Raw genomic sequence first — 19,632 nt, 5'->3', positions numbered from 1 at the left:
TTTGAAAGCATGCCAGCACTGTTTAAAAAAAGGAAGAAAACGAGTCAACTCTCCAGATAATATGTTTATGGAAAGTATTAGTCTAATAAGATAGAATAACTTCACAAGTCAGTGACCCGAGTTGCAATGTTTGCAACTCGCTCTTCAAACAAACCATTAGATTTTGCTGCAGCCACTCATGTTTGAAATCATATTCATAGATAGCTTACAGAATTTTTTGCTTTAGCAGATGAATTAGCAAACTCGAAGCAAATAACTTTTGATTCCACAGGCTCTCCCAGAGGGCTGCAGGGGCTTTTTTTGCATATTTATAGTGGCCACTTAACTTTAGATCAGAATTCCAATCCTGACCATGACAATGATGAGATACCACTTCCAGCACCATTTGTTATATGTATCATATTAAATCAGAACTTTTGCTGTAGTGTTTCTTGGAATTTTTGCTCATAATGTTAATTTGTACTTGGTGTTGTCTTTTTTTTGTTTGTTTGTTTTCTCCCTCTGCTGTAATTTAGGATGGTACCTTGTTTGATGGTAGGCCGATAGAGTCTCTCTCACTGATAGATGCAGTGATGCCTGATGTGGTACAGACAAGACAACAGGCCTACAGAGATAAACTTGCACAACAGCAGGCAGCAGCTGCTGCAGCTGCAGCTGCCACCAACCAACAGGGATCAGCAAAAAATGGAGAGAATACTGCAAATGGGGAAGAGAATGGAGCACATACTATAGCAAGTAAGTTGAGACAGAAATGACCTTAAGCTGTGATAGCATTTTCTTGTCATTTCTCAAAATATAAGCCAGTAGACAGTGAGGTAAAAGTGAAGAGGTAACCCCTCAGCTTGCAGAAAATACCTTCAGATGGTGTCTCACCTTTGACTGTCCCCAGTTTGATATTTGGAATCGCAGGAGATGCAGACTTCTGAATTCATTAATTCACCATACGCCCTTGACCCAGTCTCACTTCTATTACTGCTCCTTTCCCATCATCTGAAGGTTTTTCACAGGACCCTCTGAAAGCTCTTGCAGAAGATAATCAGAGACAACTCTTAAAATGTTGCACCTCCTCAGGTTTGGCCCCTGTACAGGGAAAGAGGAGGGGACTCTGCCAGTTAAAACTGAGCCAGTTAAAACTGAGCATTGAAGCTCCACAAACTCCTTCCAACAGGTTCTGTTAATCCATGGATTGGGAGCTCTACCTGGCTCCCCTTAGGACAGGCCTACCTGAGGTCACGGTTGCTGGGACAAGTCAGGTGTCACTTGTCTCTTTTGTCAGTATCAATTTTCATGATTTGCTATTCAGAATTATTCAATGCAACTGCTTTCAAGGTTGGTTTATTCATCAATTCCATTTTAGCTGTGACTGGTGAAATAAATGAGTTCTCTTTGTCGTCACTGATGAAAGGAACATACCTTACAGTCAGGCTCAGTATGGAAACGTTTGGGTCAGGTGTTAAAAAATTATTCTGAAAATATTGTTCTGGAAGTCTGAATTTCACATTTAAGATTGGGAGTTATAACTCTTACTGTAAAAACACCTGAAGAAATGACATTTTTGAGAGAATATTAATATCGGGCCACATACAAGTTCTGGATTTTACTAAGAGTTTTTTTATTAGTATATATGATAAAAAGGTGGAAATATAATCTTTGGCTGAAACAAATAAGCTCTCTACTTTGATGCTCTCGTTTAAAAATCTCAAAAGAACATCTACTCGTTAACTGTGAACTGGATAGAGGAAGGGTAACCCTCGGATCACAGCACTGTTAACTGTGATCTACCAGCAGCCCCTGCTGGCTGGTACAGCACTTCATACTGGCATCGATTCTCTGACTGAAGCAATGCTTTATATGGTGTCTTTGTGAAAACTGTGCATGTTCTAACAGCCTTTTCTGTTTTCTCACACGTACGAACAGTGACAGAAACCCTTAATGCTAAATTAAGCAATAGATGTGGAATGATTTGTTTAACCACGGTGAATAAGTACGGAACAGGTGAACTGTGCAGCATTTCTCATATTCTGCATTTACACTCAGCATGAATTTATTTTTAATAATAGAAAATGACTGATGATAGATGCCAAGAGAACTATTGAATTACCCCCAGTGTGTTTTACAGAACAATATGGATACAACCTCACTTCCATGTAGGAAGTTCTGTGTTGCCACAATTCCATGGTAATTGCTGAGAGGTTCTGTTATCAGTTTACTGTATCACCAAATGTGATTATATTAATTAAAGCCATTTTGTAAATGAAGTGTCTGAGATGTAGATTTAAAACCTGTTTGACTGCAATTGGTGAAAAGAGAGATTTTTGAAAATGAATGTGTAGGAAGCATATTTGAAAGCACAAGTTAGACTAGTAACATATTGTAACTGTGCAGCACTGGGCCTGAGAAACTGAGTACTTGTAACAGCATTTGTTTTTTAACATAGCAAAAAAATAACTTTCAGCCTCAGTTTTGAAGCCTCAAAATTAAATCCATTTGGATGCGAAGGTTTAGAAGGGCAAAGAGCTTTCCCACATTTTTGAAACTCCCTATCTGTTTATAGCACTTCATAAATTGGAATTGGAAAAATAAAGGAATGTGACAGCTTTGTCAGATTTTTGCATCACATAAATTGTGGATTGTTGTCCTAATCCCAGAAGAATCTGACCCATACAGTAGTATTGTCCCAAAATATTAAAATCCACCTCTCTCTACTGTTTCCCACAATGCAGATAATCACACAGACATGATGGAAGTAGACGGAGATGTTGAAATCCCTCCCAACAAGGCAGTGGTGCTGCGTGGCCATGAATCTGAAGTATTCATCTGTGCCTGGAATCCCGTTAGTGACCTTTTGGCCTCAGGGTATGTGCACTTAGCAGGAATGTGTGGAATATCCGGCTCACTGCTGAGTGCTGATGGCAACTAGTTAAAATAACACCTACCCCAATGCCCTCTGTGCCAAGTGCCGTGTTTGCTGTTTAGAAAAGAGTACTTCCAATTATATATTTTTTTTCAAATAACAATAATAGTGTGATATAATTATATATGATACTATACAATAATGTTTTGTAGATCTGGAGATTCGACAGCACGGATATGGAACCTCAGTGAGAACAGCACGAGCGGCTCTACGCAGCTGGTACTTCGGCACTGCATCCGGGAAGGAGGGCAGGATGTACCCAGCAACAAAGATGTGACATCACTGGACTGGAACGTAAGTGCAAAAGGCAGTGCTCAAAACACCCAGGGAAAATTGTACTTAGAGTTTTGCGTAGTCAAATTTTAAGTGACAGCAACGGTGCATCCTCTGGTGGCATCTGAAATATTTCTGTTTTGACTAATTTCTTCTATTGCACTTACGGAACTTCTTTTTAATAAGTTGTAGTCAGTGGAATAATATCACAAATCTTATGCAGATGTATTCTACCTGAAATTTGTGCTCTTTAGCTTTGAGTTATACAGTAAAAAAAAAAAAAATAAATGACCTTTCTGCTGGCAGAGTGAAGGTACACTTCTAGCAACTGGGTCTTACGATGGCTTTGCCAGGATATGGACTAAAGATGGTAAGTAAAATACTTTTAATTTCCAGTATATTTTCCTGTATTGTGGCTCACAGCATAGTTTTTTATTTTTTTAATGTATTCATATCAATATAAATTTTCAGGTAATCTTGCCAGCACCTTAGGGCAACATAAAGGTCCTATATTTGCGTTAAAATGGAACAAGAAAGGAAACTTCATTTTAAGTGCAGGAGTGGACAAGGTGAGATAATCTTTGGTAAAATTAAAATTCTTTCCTTCACCATTATAATCTAATTGTAAGCAAAATAACAAAGCTGTGAAAAGTAAGTAAATTGAACTGAAGGCATGGGATGTAAATATGTACTTAGAAAGAACTTGTTGTTCTATCTGTGTTTCTTTGGGTTTCATGGTAGTTTATTGAGATATTTTAATTTCTTGGATTTCAATGTCCGTGGATCTCTTCGCAATTAGTTTAGCCTAAGTTGGAAAGTAAGTGCGTTGAAAGCAGAAACATTAAACCTTTTTAAAACCGAATCATCTAAAATTTAGTGAAGCACTTTATGCAAAGCCTCAGGGGAAAAAAATCACTGAGTTGGATATCAGTCAAGCCTGAGAATGGTTGAAAAGTTTAGAGCTGGAATATAAGGAAAGTTGATATATGTAACTGGGGAAGTGCCAGTGGTGTAATGCCATGGAGCTCATTGTTTAACTGTGTTTTATTTCACATCTCTAAACAAATTTAGACTCACAAGGTCTTTAATTCAACTTTAATTCACACTAACAAGCTGTTGTTAGTGTGAGAGATTCTATGAATATTAGGAAGGACACATAGTTATGAAGAATAGTCTTAAGATGAATTCAAAGGATCAAATAGAGTGTTCAGAAGTGTAAGAAGAGTTGAGTAACTGATTCAAGGTGCAGAAGTCAGCACAGGCTTTCTCTTAGCAAGAGTAGCAAACTGCAAGCTCAGTACAACAACTTAAAACTGGCAGTGTCACTGTAAAGCTGTAAATTCTCTCCTTTATTTGTTATTTTTTTCCTGCACACATTTAACCTGGTTTGCTTTAGTGCCCAGCTTTATAAATGCTTGTGCTGGCACAAAGGAAGGAAAATTGAATGTTTCAAAGCATGGAAAGGATGTGTTTCCTCTTTTGGCAGCTGTGATGGTTATGCCAGTTTTTAAATCTTTGTAGAGGTACAGCTTTAATTTGCAGAAAAATATTCTGGAGGAAAATAGAAGCCTTATTTCGGTCAATAAAACTTCCTAGACAAAGCAACTGAGTTTATGCTTCGAAAAATATTCTGCATTAGCAGAAAGATTGTTCCAACCTTATTGCTTCTTTTTCACAAATTATTTATGTGGTCAGTTCATGCTTCCATTGAATGTGGTGTCAAAATTTTCATTGATCATTGAGGTAGATCAGGGATATTGGCAAATAATATAGTGATCGTAAGACACAAATTTTGTCCTGTAAGATTTCTTTAACCAAAATATTGGCAGAGAATAACTCAGAACAAAATTGCACCTTTAAATCTTTCAGAATGTGACCAATTGTTGATAAGATCTCCTTAGGGACAAGTGAGTAGTTGATATTACAATCTGAATATTCAAGTATTTGAAATAAAAGTAGATGTATGGAATGTATTATGAGATTATAAATAGGACTAAGGAGGTAAATCTATTTAATTTTTGTTTATTAAAAATAAGAAAAGCCCACAACTCTCTTCTACCCTCCAGACCTCAAAATGTTGTGATTAAACACCTTTCTAATATTACAGCATATTAAGGTTTTCTACAGCTGTCTGTATGTCTACTACCATTTCCTTTAGTACTGGTTAAAACACTAGAAATATATAATCAGGATCAGGTTTGGGTGGTGGGGAGCATCGTAGGTACTCTGCTACTTGTGAATGGTGGTAATTGTTGGGAAATTACCAATTTGTACAAGTTTGTTTATTGTTTATTTATCTGTTTAATACAGACCACAATTATTTGGGATGCCCACACTGGCGAAGCCAAGCAGCAGTTTCCTTTTCATTCTGGTAAGTCTTGATTTTGGTCATTCAGGATTGTCATCTGAAAAGATGAAAAAAGTGTTATTTATTAAAGTAAGTTAAAAGATCTGGTGCTTGTGGTGCTTGTTCACACCATTTTAAAATCTAACAGGCAATCTTTGGTTACTGACTCCCATATTTGTAATGAGAATGTGAACAAAGGTAGATTTGTTCTGATTTTATAACTCACAGTTTTATTGCATTTCTGTGAAAGTCATAAGAGATAAATAATCCAAATATTCCCGACTTTCTGTAGTACAGTGGCAGACAAATCAAGTGGGTGGGCCATGAGGGACTTGTGTTTATTACCTAAGGACTGCATTTGTCATCTTCCTGCTACAGTAATCCCAGCCCCTCATCCCATTGTTCCCTGCTTCCCGCTGTGCTGTCCCCAATTTGTTTGGCCACAAACCAGCTGAAAGGCTGTTCAGTGGCCAGCTGGGATGAGAGTGCAGCCTCACAGGAGGTCAGACAAATTGCTCTGTGGGCTGCATGCTGAGCAAGCCTGCCAGAATCAGCTGGGAAATAGAAGGGAGAGGATGACGGACATGTCATTGAAGGGCCTTTAAGAAATGTGTCTTGTTTCCACTCTTCATTCTGCTCACACTACATTTCCAGTGGCATGACAACAATAAAAAACTTCATTATTTACTCCAAGCAGTTCTGAGTGCTATCTGCCATAAATATCTGGCTTGATCAAATGGAATATGTTGCCCACGATTAAGCTTCAAGTTACCACACCTTATAATACTGGAATTAAGAAAGGAAGTAAATCATTACCTTTCCCTGGCTGTCATCTATCAGCACAGGCAGGGGCTGTGAGTGGAGATGAGCTCATGTGTGACAACCTGTGAAGTTGTGGGAACCTGTTCTTTGTGCTGACTCCTGAGATTTATTTACAGATGGCTTAACTGCAGCCTGGTGTCCTGCTGCCCTGTCTTCTGTATAACTTCCTTTTCAGATATGTTCTTTATTTTCATGACTTATATTAAATTTTGTTTCATTTTGTGTAAGACTCATTTTGGCTGCATTTCTTACTGTTCATAGTGTTTGATTGTCTTCAGAGCTGCTGTAAAATTAATTGTTGCTTCCCGTTGGCATTTGTTCTAAGGTGGTGTGTGTTGAATTTGCACATGAAATTCCTGCAGAATACAGGAATAGCTTTAAATGTCTTTCTTTTTCTTTTAGCACCAGCATTAGATGTTGATTGGCAGAGTAACAACACATTTGCCTCTTGCAGTACAGACATGTGTATTCACGTTTGTAAACTAGGACAAGATAGGCCCATCAAAACCTTCCAGGGTCACACAGTAAGTACTGGAAGATGGGGGATTGCTCTGATATTTTTATTAATGAGAGACAGGGGGCCCAGTAAACTTGCCAGTACACAGCACTTGTACAGGCAATAGGTGCACATACAGGTAGTTGTGGTTAAGGGTGTATGGTAACTGTAGTCTTTGTGATTATTAGAGCAATTCTCACTCCCACGTGCAGCTTCTTTTGCCAGTGCCAGAATGCAAAAGTGAGCTTTAGAAGAAGAAACATGGTAACTTTAACACTTTGCTATGTGGTGTACAAGCATGCATGGGAAAATGTGGTGAACAGGTAGCAAAAAGCTGTTGTTGTTGAAGGCAAAGCTGTGAATGAAAATTAAATGTTAAAATCCTGACAATTATGCAAATACTCATAACTGCTGTCCAACTTTGTCTTTTGTAAGCTGTCATTTGTAATGGAAGTGAAGACTCCAACTTACTCTCATTGTTCAATTTTAGAATGAAGTAAATGCAATCAAATGGGATCCAACTGGTAATCTCCTGGCATCCTGCTCTGATGACATGACTCTAAAGGTAATGAGAGTCCTGGTTCTGGCCCTTGTCTTTGTAGGAGTCTAGAATGCACAGCATTCATGTGGACGATCCAGAAGTATCACTGTGCTTCCCAATGTATTGTCCAATATTTGCTCTTTTTTAATATAACAAGGTTAGGCAATCCTAGAAATCCATGTTAATCAAAGCCAAGCTTTGGTCCAGAGAACTTGTTACAGGCTGCCACCCTGAGACTCTGAGCATGATTTATTAGGTGCTTTTAGCTGTTTACAGAATCAGGTCATTAATCATTAAGCTGTCACGCTTGATGGTTGCTTTTGGTTAAAAGAAAAAGCTGGAATGCATGTCATGTAGCACATACAAGAATGGGTGACTTGCTCCTTTCCTGGTTTTGCCCTGTTTTCTCTTTCTTTCTAGTTAAAATCTTTGGCATGTTTTTTCTTCAGAGGCTGTGTGCACTCCTTGGTTTTTCCAATTCATCAGGAGTCATTCTATAATTCATAGCAACCTGCTTTCCTATAGAACTGGGGCAAACCTTTGAGTGCAGAGGACACTGTAACTTACACATATGAGTTCAGGGCACCCTAGAGATCCCTACAAAAATGCCTCCAGGTTACATGCACTTGAATAAATGAGGCTGTTCATGCCTGACAGGCCTGTGCGGCTTCTATGGCACAAATGCTTTCCATTACTCCCATACTGCTTTACATGCAGTGGGTGCTTTAGCCCTGTGTTTAGAAGGGTTTCAGGACGCACTTTTTGCACTGGCAGTGCTGTCCTGCTGCAGCCCTTGGGACAGTTAATTCCGTCCAACTCATGTTGTTTAATCAGGGACAGGGAATAGCTGAATGAGTAGCCACATATCCCTCCTGCTGGCACACCATCAGTCTCTGGCAATGGAAATCACCTTATCTAAATATAAACATTTAAGCATTAAGCCTCCTGTCTAAAGCTAGATGTCTAGACATCTTCAGTCAGCAGCGTCCAGCACTGCTGAAGAGCAATTCATCCTTTCCTAAGTTGTGTCTTAAGTCAAGTGTGATGAGTTAAACCCCCGAGAGCATCAGTTGTTCTCCATTGGCAATGGATGGAGTCAAAGTAGCCGCTTTACGCTGGGTGTTTAATACTTAAACAGCTGAAACTGCAGTGTGATGAATTCCAATCTAGAGCTCGATCTGTTGCTGCTGCTCTCAGTGAGTAGAGGTGACAACTGGGAACATGTCAGTGTTTGTGGGCTCAGGCAAGGCAGGCAATTAACTTCTTGGTTGCTGTTTTGAATTAAGCCCAGGCTGGAATGAGTGTTATGGTTTTGTTCAGGATTAGTTCAAAGACCAAGTGCTTGAGGATAAGTCTACACATCACTAATCACTTGTGGATCACTTACTTTTGAATGGCAGAAGGAATAAATGTCAGGTTTTGAAGCACATGTAAGGTGCCTAGTGATTTATCTACTTAGTTTTGTCTCTTGTGATGACAACTGGATGTTTGTAGGGCAGCTGATATGGACTCTTTTCATCTATACTAGTTTTGGGAAGACAAGCTAGATTTTGATCTCATCAATTTAAACTGGAAATACAATTTCAATTCTGTCTGCACATTGAAAATCAATTTCCTCTTCAGTGAAGCAGCAGTTCTGAAAAGCATCATTTATTTAAGCATGCACCTCAATTGCATCTTAAATACAGTTGGGCCTGAGCATGCTTCTTTAACTTTTTCTAACAAATTATGAGCTAAAAGCATTACTGAAACAGATATCATTAAAAACAGCATTCAGATGGCTAACTGCCATATCAAGTTTCAGATTTAGGAAAAGGTATAAAAGCCCTGCAAAATCCCTTCTGTAGTGGCAGTGTAGAGTCTTTATAGAGTAAAGGAGTTGGAGTCCTAATGACCTGTGTGGAATACTGAACACACACCTGGCAATGCAAATCCTAATAAGCCAGGAAAATGCCATAATGGTTTTTGCAGTATGTGTCTATGGATTTGTAAGAAAGCAGAAAATTTCTCTACTATCCCTTTATATTTCGCTGAGTCAGTGTAGCAAGACTGTAGGCAAGTAGTCCTATTTAAAAATAGGACTGTGATGTTTTGTCAACTCAGACGTGAACGTATACATATTGCTCTTCTCATTTCAGCATCTGTTCTCATCCCTGCACTTTTCAAGGGTTTGCAGTTAACTCAGACAGAGTGGTTTCTATAGACAGCGCCTTTATTACTCATTAAGTTCACTGGGGGACTTAAAACCCAAAGAATGGAAGGTCCTGGAATAATACTTGGCATAATCACTCTAGGAACCCAGCAGTCATAGCAAACGTTTTGAGTGGCTTAAAAGGTAGCAATCAGCCTGCAAATGATAAAGAAGAAAGATGTAAAATGTGTTTTAGTATAATATTGTGCTAAATATCTTTGTGTTTTCTTCCCTTTTTATCATAGATCTGGAGTATGAAACAAGACAGTTGTGTCCATGATTTACAAGCACACAACAAAGAAATTTATACTATCAAATGGAGTCCTACAGGACCAGGAACAAATAATCCAAATGCCAATCTTATGTTAGCAAGGTACTATTTAATCCTGGTTTAAAATGCTAGTTAAACATTATTTTTACTTGACTCTCTATAAATGTAGGTTCACTGAATGTTTTGAAGCATGTAGGATACTTTGTCATATTCTGTTTGTATTAGTAACAAAAATATGTTGAATTGAGATACAATTCATCTCTTGTCTTTTTCCTTGACAGTGCATCCTTTGACTCTACTGTTAGGTTATGGGATGTAGACAGAGGAATTTGTATTCATACTCTGACAAAACATCAAGAACCTGTGTACAGTGTAGCTTTCAGTCCTGATGGCAGGTATCTGGCCAGTGGCTCCTTTGATAAATGTGTACACATCTGGAATACACAGGTATTTTAATACTCTTATGTCTGTTGGGAACTTTGTTTTGGTCTTTTTCATCAGCACCTTTCCAACCTTTGTTGCTCTATCGTGTTTCAGCCACAAAGAGCTTTGCCATTCCTACCACACTGCTTCGCCTTCTCTTTGTTCTAACATTACTTCTGTTCATGGATGTACATTTAACCTCTCACCTGAGTGCTTGCCTATGATGAAGTAATAATTATCCTTATATTGTCTTTACTTAGCAGAAAAACCCCTACAAACCAAAAAGACCTAACCAAAAAATGACCAACAAAAAACCACTCAGCAAAATGTTTCCAATAACACTTTGCATCCAAATACTGTCTTTAACTCTGAACTTTCAACTCCTGATAAAACAGGTTTCTTGTGAAAAATGACTGGATGTAGACTAATACTAATCTGATTAGCTGTTTCACTGAATTTCACTGAAAAACAAGAGAATGTAAAGCAAGAGAAGGTGATGACAACAAAAATGTTTCTACATAACTTTGTAAAATAGGACACTATTACTTGTTTGGTATTTCTGGCAAAAATAAACAGTTTTATTATGACTGAAAGTTTAAGGACCTTGTTGTCAGACATGATGCAATCTCTGGCTACTTGGAATTAGGTATTAATTTTTGAAAGGCTCATTTTAGTAATTGGAAGTAGTTGTGACCATCCCCAGTTTTCCCTGTCAAACACAAGAGCTCAGGATGCAATGATTGTGTCACATTCTTTAACACAGTGCTGAGACTGTCCAGAAGTCTCACCCGGACCATTTTCTTCTTAGAATTTCAGCTTTTAAAAGCAGTGGGCAATTCTTACATGTACAAATTGTACTTGTTCACTTCAGTTTTGTTGCATTAATTACCTGGTTTGTCCCTTTTTAGACAGGTGCCCTAGTTCACAGTTATCGGGGAACAGGAGGGATTTTCGAGGTTTGCTGGAATGCAGCAGGAGACAAAGTTGGAGCAAGTGCTTCAGATGGTTCAGTAAGTGCTGCTTGACTTGGCCTCACATTCTAATAACAAACATCTTCTGAAAATCTTCTGACTAACAACAGAAACAAAATTTCCTTCTCTAACTGCAGATTGAATACAGCCAGCTCACCTGTAGGTTTTCACCTGTAACGGTGCTGTAAGGAAAATGTCTTTATTCCAGTTCAATGCATCACTGTTCTAAGCCCTCCAAAAACTTCAGAAGGTGGAGATGTCACCAATTTATATTTTCTATTCCTACTGGGCTTACTATGGAAGTATGTCCAGTCTGGAAACAAGTTCATTTTCACCTCTTTGCCCTTTTCAAGTGAAAATGTTCAGTGTAGGTGATATTATTATAACGCATGATAGAAAAGACATACCCTCTGCCTTGCATTCAGTTCCTAAAAATGACAGGAGCTGTATGTAAATAATGTTCTGCTTACTGTGCTTAGAAAAAAGGAGGGAATAAAATCATACATTTAACTAATCATGAATGCCCCCACCATCATCTCCCAGTGGGGGCATTGGAGCATCACCTCCTGGCTGCTCTGACACTGCCCTGCAGAGCACTGCAGTGAAATGTGAACATGGAGGTCTTTATAATGAGCACAAAACAAGGGTTTTTTGCTTGCCTCTCTCTCACCATGGTTTTCAAAGCATGGAGAAGAGAGCCTAAGGAAAAGCAAAATTAAAAGAAAATAAGGGTGATAAAAGAACTGTGTTTTGAAGTGCTGTAGCTTCCTTTACCAAAGTCAGCAAAAGCAATCCTGGCAGTTTAGTAGTCCAGAGTCTCAGATAGTATCTTAACAGAGGTGCCTCCTGCATGCTCTGTGCTGTTAAATAAGGTTCTCTTGTTAAGAGTTCAGAACAGAAAATAGAAGTTTTGGCTTTTAAGAAATCTAAATTCTAGAGAATTATTTTTGATTGGTCTTTCATATAATTTTAGTCTTGTAAGTGTAGGCAATATCATAAAAGGACAAAAGCTCAAGGCATATCCTGAGTAGAAATTAATTATCATTCCCCCTAGATCACCCTTTTTTATACATGCTGTGTAACCTTTCCAGTCCTCCAGTTAATTTGGCCCAAGAGGCTGATTGTATTTGCAATAGATTTGTTTTCACTTAGTTTCTGTTTTTTTAAAAATTTTGGGCTTATTTTGTTTTATATTGTTTGCTATTGAAAGCCCTTCTCATCCACTCTGTACTTAAAGCTGGTAGTACCTTGCATATGTTTATATTTTACTAATAGATTTCTGTATCTGACACACATAGAAGCACTACTTAGGGGAGATTTTTAGAAGACTAAAACTGGAATTTGTATACTGTCACTGTTTTTTTTCAGAATTATTCTGATCAATTCTACTGTTTGCCCAGCCCACAGATTTTTGAGTTCATTTTACTGTATTTTTATAATCTAGATTACAAGAGAATTTAGTGACAAGATGAGGGGGAATGGCTTCAAACTGAAAGAGGGCAGGTTTAGGTTAGATATTAGGAAAAAAGTCTTTACTGTGATGGTGGTGAGGCCCTGGCACAGGTTGCCCAGAGAAGTTGTGGCTGCCCCATTCCTGAAAGTGTTCAGGGCCAGGTTGGATGGGGCTTTCAGCAGGTCTGGTCTAGTGGAAGGTGTCCCTGCCCATGGCAGGGGGGTTGGAACGAGATGATCTTTACACAGAATTGTAAAAACATGTCATATTCTGCAGTTTCTGTACCTTTTATCTCTTTCTCTTGCAGGTTTGTGTATTAGACCTACGGAAATAGCGCTACTAGTTGGAAGCCATGGACCGACTATGAATGTGTACATAGCCAAAATGACTGTCCCTGACCCATGTACTGCTATAGTCCCAATCGAACCATGGCCAGTCCACTACAGCCAAATGTAAAAGAAATATATACATATACTGTATATATAAAAAAAAAAAAAAAAAAAAGGAAAAAAAAAATTACACCCTGAAGAGGATGACAGAGTTTTGTCACAGCTTGTGAATCCTGTTCACCAAGTGCTGGAATCTGCTGTGCCCCAAAATAACATTTAAAGGTTTTGGATATGAAAAACAGAAGAGAGAGCGAGCAAGAGAGAGAGAAATATACCATATACAAGAGCAGACCCATATACATACCAAATTCAGAAGATACTAATGGCAGCCTTCATTACCCTTTCCCCCATTAAATCCATTCTCACACGGATTGTGGGGTATTTTTGTTCTCAGTAGTTGAACAGTTTTGTGTGTACAGAGAAAATGGACTTACAGAAATCTGCAGCAGTAGTTTTTTTCTTTGCTTTTAAACATTGGGTTTTCTGTTTTGTTTTGGTTAAGTTTACGGATGCATGAAGTAAGGGAGTGAATTAGTTTCTCGTTTATGTTTTTTTCACCTTGGAAAAAAAAAAGTGCGTTTCTTTGAAACGTGTTTTGATGTGTTCTTTGAAGAGGTAGTTTGAACCTGATAATGTTTGGTACATTTTGTGGCTCCCAGAGCGCAATTTTGTGAACAGAGGGAGGGTGGAAAAGGGATTATGAAGAGAGAAGAAAAAAAAACAAGACTTCTTCAAGACGTGGTATTTCACGTCCTGCTCATCTACAAAGTATGAAAGTAATGGGTATAAGGTTATGTTTGATTTTTCTGGTGACATGGCTGAAATGCAGTAGTTTCTTATTTGGGACATAATTCTGCCAATCTTAAGACCAGAAGGGCATAAAAACACAGGAAAAAAATACAGGGATGAAAAAAAAAGCAAAAAAGAAGACAAAAAAAGAGGAAAAAAAGTGCATCTTCTGTTGCTTTAAGACCATAGCTAAAATATGGTTAAATTGTGCACTATTGTGAAAAGGAGCAAAGTATAGCTGGGGGATTTTGTTTAAGAGGTTAAGATCTTTCTGGACAAGGGTTCATGCCACAGCTTCTTTAAGAGTTGCCCATCATTATTTGTAGGAGCTTAGATGTATAACTGTAACCAAACTCCAGTATTAAAAGTATTTCATGTAATTTTTCTTTATTAAAAATAAAATCTTTGGCATATATTTGATAACACTGCCATTAAGAGGCAAAATGTTTACTACCTTAGATTTAAAAAAAATCTGAAACAGAGGACTTGCTTCAAGTTTATTTTAATAGCAGTGATTCAGCTTATTTAAAAGATGAATACTTGCACTAACTGCCCTGCTGCTCCAGTCCTGCAGTTCATTGTATCTTGTGACTACATTTTTTCCAAATATAGGGTAGATGTAAGCTGCTATTTTTTTAATAATCACTACTATATAGTGTCTTTTACTCTGTTTACAATATCAAGTATTTTTCTTACAATGACAGATGTATATGGCAAACTTTTTTCTGCTCATGTGATTAAAAGTATATTGATAGTGATTTTATTTGTAAATGATAGCATGAGGTTGTGTTTACGCGTATGTGTAGTCAAAAAGGTTGCATCATGTCTTGCATAAGATTCCAAGAATGTAAATTTATAAAAAGAGAGGTTGTCAAATTTATGTCACAGACATTTTACTTAAGGAATGGTTTATATTACAGAGCTTTGCAAAGTTATCAGTTTTATAACACTATTTCAATCACAATTAATTTTGTGGCTTATGATTGTTAGTCTCTAACCTATTTTTTTATTCATTTCGGGGTTTTTCCCCCTCTCCAAGTTAGGTATAAATTCATTTAATTGAGATAATGCAGCTTTGACATTTTAACCATTGTTCTTTAGGCATCGATTTCTGCTATTTCCATGAAATAAACACGACTTGAAGCAAGTCTGAGTTTGGCTAAGGTAGGGTAGCAATTTGCCAGTGGTAAAGACAAGTCAACAGTACATTCTTTATATATACCCCAGGATTATGCTACTATAGTACACAGCGTTTAAAACCAACACAAAGTCATATCCATAAAGACAGTTATCTGCGGTGGTTCAGTGCCAGCTATTTTTAGGGTTTTGGAGCATATTGCAAATGTTTAGAGCAATTATCCTGTGAGTTACAATATGTAGGAAACCTAATATATTGAGTGTCTGGCACTTGAAATATTGCTTTTATTGCTGGAGGTCCATGACTGTGGCTGACCTCTGTCATTTAATGAAAAAAAAATAAAAACAAAAAAAATTCTGTGCAATAATTTAAACTGTGCTCCCAGGAATAGACACAAATGTTTTGAGTATGTTTAAGCTGCATTTTTCGTTTAGCAATGCATTTGTCAATTGCACTGAATTTAAATCTGAAAGTCAGAAGTGATTCTTGATAGTACTTTTGTATTTTAATATGGACAGTTTATTCATTTTCATAAAAGTTACTGGGACAATTCTTTCAGCCAATCTAAACAATTGTGGTGGAATTCTGTGACATAGCTGCAAAATCACACAGCCATGTTTTAGGGTATTACCATTTTCCTCTTTCTCAGTCATCAGCTGTTTTGGTTGTAATTCTAGTTGCTTAAGCATAGCGTCACACACTCAGAAATAGATAAAAAACAGAGCTCTGGTGTCACCAGGCCAGGGTTGCCAGGGGCTCGAAGCACAACCCAGCAGGAATGTCAGATCCATTGGCTGGAGCGCTCTGGATGCGCGGGCTGAGCCCCCAGCCTGGTGTGGGTCAGCAGTGCCCCACTGCCTGGAGTGAGGCCAGTTTCCAGTAGGGAAGGATCCGTAGCTGTTTGTTGTTGTTTTCCTGCCATGCCACAGTGCTGCTCCTGCTCCTGCCGCCTCTCGCCTCGCGCTCCATATGCCGGTCACCGCACATGTGCAAGGTGTGCTGGGTTCTGTGATCACATGAACCAAAAAAGGCAACAAAAAAAGAGAGAACTGCTACATGAAGTACTATCTTTTATAGCACAAAGGCCTCGTATTCAATAGTGAGCTGGACCATCCAAATTGTTCCTTTAAATTGAGGATGCCAAGTGGCAGAAAGACCCTGACTTTGTGCGGCATGTACGCACGTGCTTAGTCTTACAGATGGAGTCATTCCTATTTTTTTCCAGTTCAACACAATAATGGGAAAGTATCCAAATAGAGGATAAAAGGAAGGGGAAAAACTGGGCTCAGAATTAATGATGGGATAAGAAATGAACTGCTCTTGAGTTCACTGTCTTTCTACATGTCCATCTGAGAATCCTGTTTCTCATTTCTGCATGATCAGATCCATGTTTCTGTAGAGTTCCTCTTTCCCTATTTTTACTTTAACTTTTTCTGCATTTTTAAATTGATGTAAAGATTCCCAACCAGTGGACTTTTTAGTGTAGTTAAGAGAATATCTAGGTCCTCATAAAAGCTTTTTTAGACTCTTTGTAATGTTGATAAACTGAGTTTATTCTGGGACTACCATTGTGCAGGGTTATTTACTGTGTCTACTAGATGATTGGAAATCTTATATGAAACACTAAAAGTGCCTCTTTTTCTGGGTTGGGTGGAGGGGAGGTAGTAGTTTCCAGAGTCAGAATGACGTGGCATTTCGAAGCATGTTTCTTGATTTCGTGACACTTTAATGCATCTTGAGAGAAAGGCCAAAGATTTCTACCAATTTTAATTGATTTTCATTTTTAAAAAGCACTCCTTTTTCCTTACACTGCTTACCTCATGCTAGGGTGTTTGATGGGACTTTGTACCTTTGAAATGTTCTTTGTGTTTAGGAAGAATAGTGGGTGGCATAGGGCGGTCATGCCAGTTTGCCTTTGGAGCAACCTCAGCAGCTGATCTGTTTGGTTCCGCTGAAGGGAAGGGGTTTCATTGCGATTGCAAACTGGGGGTTCCAGCCTGTAAATAAAAGGTTGTCTGTTTTTGTCCGTTTAGCAAAGAGGAGCCTTGGGACCCGGTTTTTCCAATCTTTGCCTAACCAGAAATCCCATTGTCTTTCACTTCATGAGAAAAACCTTGGCCAGAGCGAGCATTGGAGGCATTGGGGCCATGTTGAACCGCCCAGCGTTGCGTGTAGGTAAAACGAGCCACATCCCCCTCGACCCGAGGGCTCCCTCGGCTGCCATGGGGTTTTGCCAGAGCTGGATTTAAGCCCAGTGTTCCTTTTTGGCTGAAAAACCTGATAGCTTCTCCCTTCAAAAAGCCCTCTAGAGCTGTTCCCCGGGGGGATCTCTCCAGACGTCTTGAAGAAAGCAGAAGCAACATTGTGGCATGTTAGAAGCAAATATGGCTTCGGGAGACAGCAGTAAATCTCCGTCAAGATCCCTGACATTTTCCATAGGGAGAAAGCCATGGAGCAGTCCTCACTTCTCCCTCTAGAGAAAGCTCTGAATTACCGTGATCTGTGAAAGTGTGACTGTCTTCACTGTCAGTCTGGTGGGAGGCAGATGAACCAGGAAAATCTGCTGTTTCGAGTGGATCGCAGATTTAGTGTTAATAGTGCTTCAGATCAGTAGTTTTAAGTACATAATTCGCTTTCTCTGCCTTTAAGTTTGAAGCTTGACAATAACTTGAGGCATGTTTTTGTTTTTGTTTTGTTTTGTTTTTTTTTAAATAATCATTCATTTTTACTTCATAATGTTTTTTGACATTTGTGGATAAATACAAGAAAACAGTCTGCATGTTGTTGCTAGTCCAGTGTACTTTGCAATCTTGTCCTCAACAGACTGCAGTGTGCAGAACAGTAATTCTAGAATACAGAAGTAATTTTCTCTCTCTCCTGGCATTGACATTGTAGTTGTAATGGTTTCATTTGGAGTTACAAATCCTTTGGGTCTAATTCTGTGAGCCTACCTATAGCACTGGATTAAAATGTCTGCATCATTTCTTCAGTTATCCAGTTAAATTACAACTGTTGTAAAAGTGTAAACCAGCCCATGACAGTTTTTTGTACTTGTTTAAAGGACTTTTATTGTTCAGTTTTCATGATTATTGTCTAAAGAAGACTGATATAGATGTTCTATACTGTCCTGGACCATGTTAATTACACTTTATGATGTATTTTGGTTCTACATCACAATGATTTGTCCCCAAGGCCCTTATATCCCTTCTAGGCACATTTTCTGTTGCAGTTTCCCTTTGCATTGTATTGCTTTGACAACTGTAATTTGAATCAGAATTGAAAGAGGTCCAGAATAAAATATATTTTGATATTACCTTGGCTGAATGTTATATACCAGTAATTTCAAATACTTGGGATGGAAGATGATTAGGCTGGGGAAGTGAAAGACTGAAACACTGTTTTTAATATTTAGTTTGGCACATTTTCACATAAGACAGGCTGTAAACAGCAGCAAGAGGCAGTGCACTGTGTGGCTGCATGATCTTTGGGAACACACAGTAGATCCTCTGATGGTGACCCATCCTCTGCTACCACTTCCATCTGTTCGATTTAGAGGAACTGGTTTCTCTCATGTGTGTTTTATGTGCTTCATCTTCTCTTTATCCCTGCACTTGTGGATGAAAAACTGAGTCCAGGGGTGCTTGCAGCTGCACCCCAGCTATGTGAAGACTTCGGAGGAGCAGCTCCTGTATGGTAAAGGAATCTCATGTTGGAAAGATCTGTTGGTACGGAGCAATTCAGTTTGGTTGTGCAGAGGGACATTGTTTGTGTTACTGTATTTCAGATACATGAAGCCATTTAGATTTACACATTTAGAAATAACATAGATCCATCTATACATAATGATGGTTTAATTCCTTTAGAATTGTGGGTCCAGTCATGGTCCAAGTGAGGGAATTCAGTTTATTTTCAATGTCTCTAGAACTTCATGGTGAAATTTCTGCTTTTGTACATTACTGATTTGCTCTATGTTCAAGAAGTAAGTTTTCTCAGTAACGTTATCAAAATCAATTGATTTTAATCTTTTGAAACTTGCTGTCGTAAAGTGTCTGTAACGGGTTGAAAACAGAGGAGGGGCTCTGTTTTACAAGAGTAAAACCAGTCTTGGATTCCCTTCACCTGGAGTCTGAGAGCTCTGCAGGATTCCTCTGTCATCTCATGGATTTTGAGAGAGAAATACTGAAGCAATTTCATGTTTCCAAGGCAGTCTGTACTGACTAATGTCACGAGACAGAGGGTTTGTGTGTGTTGAGGTTTCCTGAGTGCAAATCCTCCCTGTGAGAGCAGCCACCCTGAGATGCAGGAACCAGGGAGTGGTGGTGTGTTACATATATGTTGTGTTTGGGTCATAGTGGTGCCCAGACCCATCCTGTGAGGAGGAGACAGTATTTCAGGTAGGTGCCTTATGCCGTTGCTTCCCTTTGGAGTTTATTTACCCTCATGCTGTAACAGTCTGGTTCTTCTGTAGGAACTTGTGATCTCGGGTATTCATAAAGTCCACGTTCCCTGCCTTGTCGGGAAATGATTTAATGGAAGTCTATGCAATATCTTTGGTTTGCTGATGTCAGCACAGGGCAGCTGTAATGGAATAATAATTTAGGAGGAATTTATCAA

General features: G+C 38.6%; 1 protein-coding gene across 6 annotated transcripts in view; it reads left to right on the top strand.

The window, feature by feature from the left end:
* TBL1XR1 (TBL1X receptor 1) overlaps positions 1-18,331 on the top strand; it is a 110,851-nt gene extending 92,520 nt beyond the window's left edge. For 4 of the 6 annotated variants that reach the window (XM_032697776.1, XM_032697773.1, XM_032697774.1 and 1 more), the window contains 12 exons: positions 516-735; positions 2,709-2,856; positions 3,067-3,208; positions 3,494-3,557; positions 3,659-3,756; positions 5,498-5,558; positions 6,759-6,880; positions 7,343-7,417; positions 9,830-9,957; positions 10,137-10,302; positions 11,187-11,288; positions 13,010-18,331. In XM_032697776.1, the coding sequence (XP_032553667.1) occupies positions 516-735; positions 2,709-2,856; positions 3,067-3,208; positions 3,494-3,557; positions 3,659-3,756; positions 5,498-5,558; positions 6,759-6,880; positions 7,343-7,417; positions 9,830-9,957; positions 10,137-10,302; positions 11,187-11,288; positions 13,010-13,036 (1,353 nt within the window). In that variant the 3' untranslated portion in view covers positions 13,037-18,331. The remainder of the gene's footprint in view (positions 1-515; positions 736-2,708; positions 2,857-3,066; positions 3,209-3,493; positions 3,558-3,658; positions 3,757-5,497; positions 5,559-6,758; positions 6,881-7,342; positions 7,418-9,829; positions 9,958-10,136; positions 10,303-11,186; positions 11,289-13,009) is intronic. The other 2 variants (XM_032697778.1, XM_032697777.1) reach the window with 1 other exon arrangement.
* The last annotated feature ends 1,301 nt before the right edge of the window (positions 18,332-19,632 follow it).

The sequence above is a fragment of the Chiroxiphia lanceolata genome, chromosome 10 (assembly GCF_009829145.1).
Source record: "Chiroxiphia lanceolata isolate bChiLan1 chromosome 10, bChiLan1.pri, whole genome shotgun sequence".
In the NCBI taxonomy this organism is placed as follows: domain Eukaryota; kingdom Metazoa; phylum Chordata; class Aves; order Passeriformes; family Pipridae; genus Chiroxiphia; species Chiroxiphia lanceolata.
This window is presented reverse-complemented; position numbering and strand designations above follow the sequence as displayed.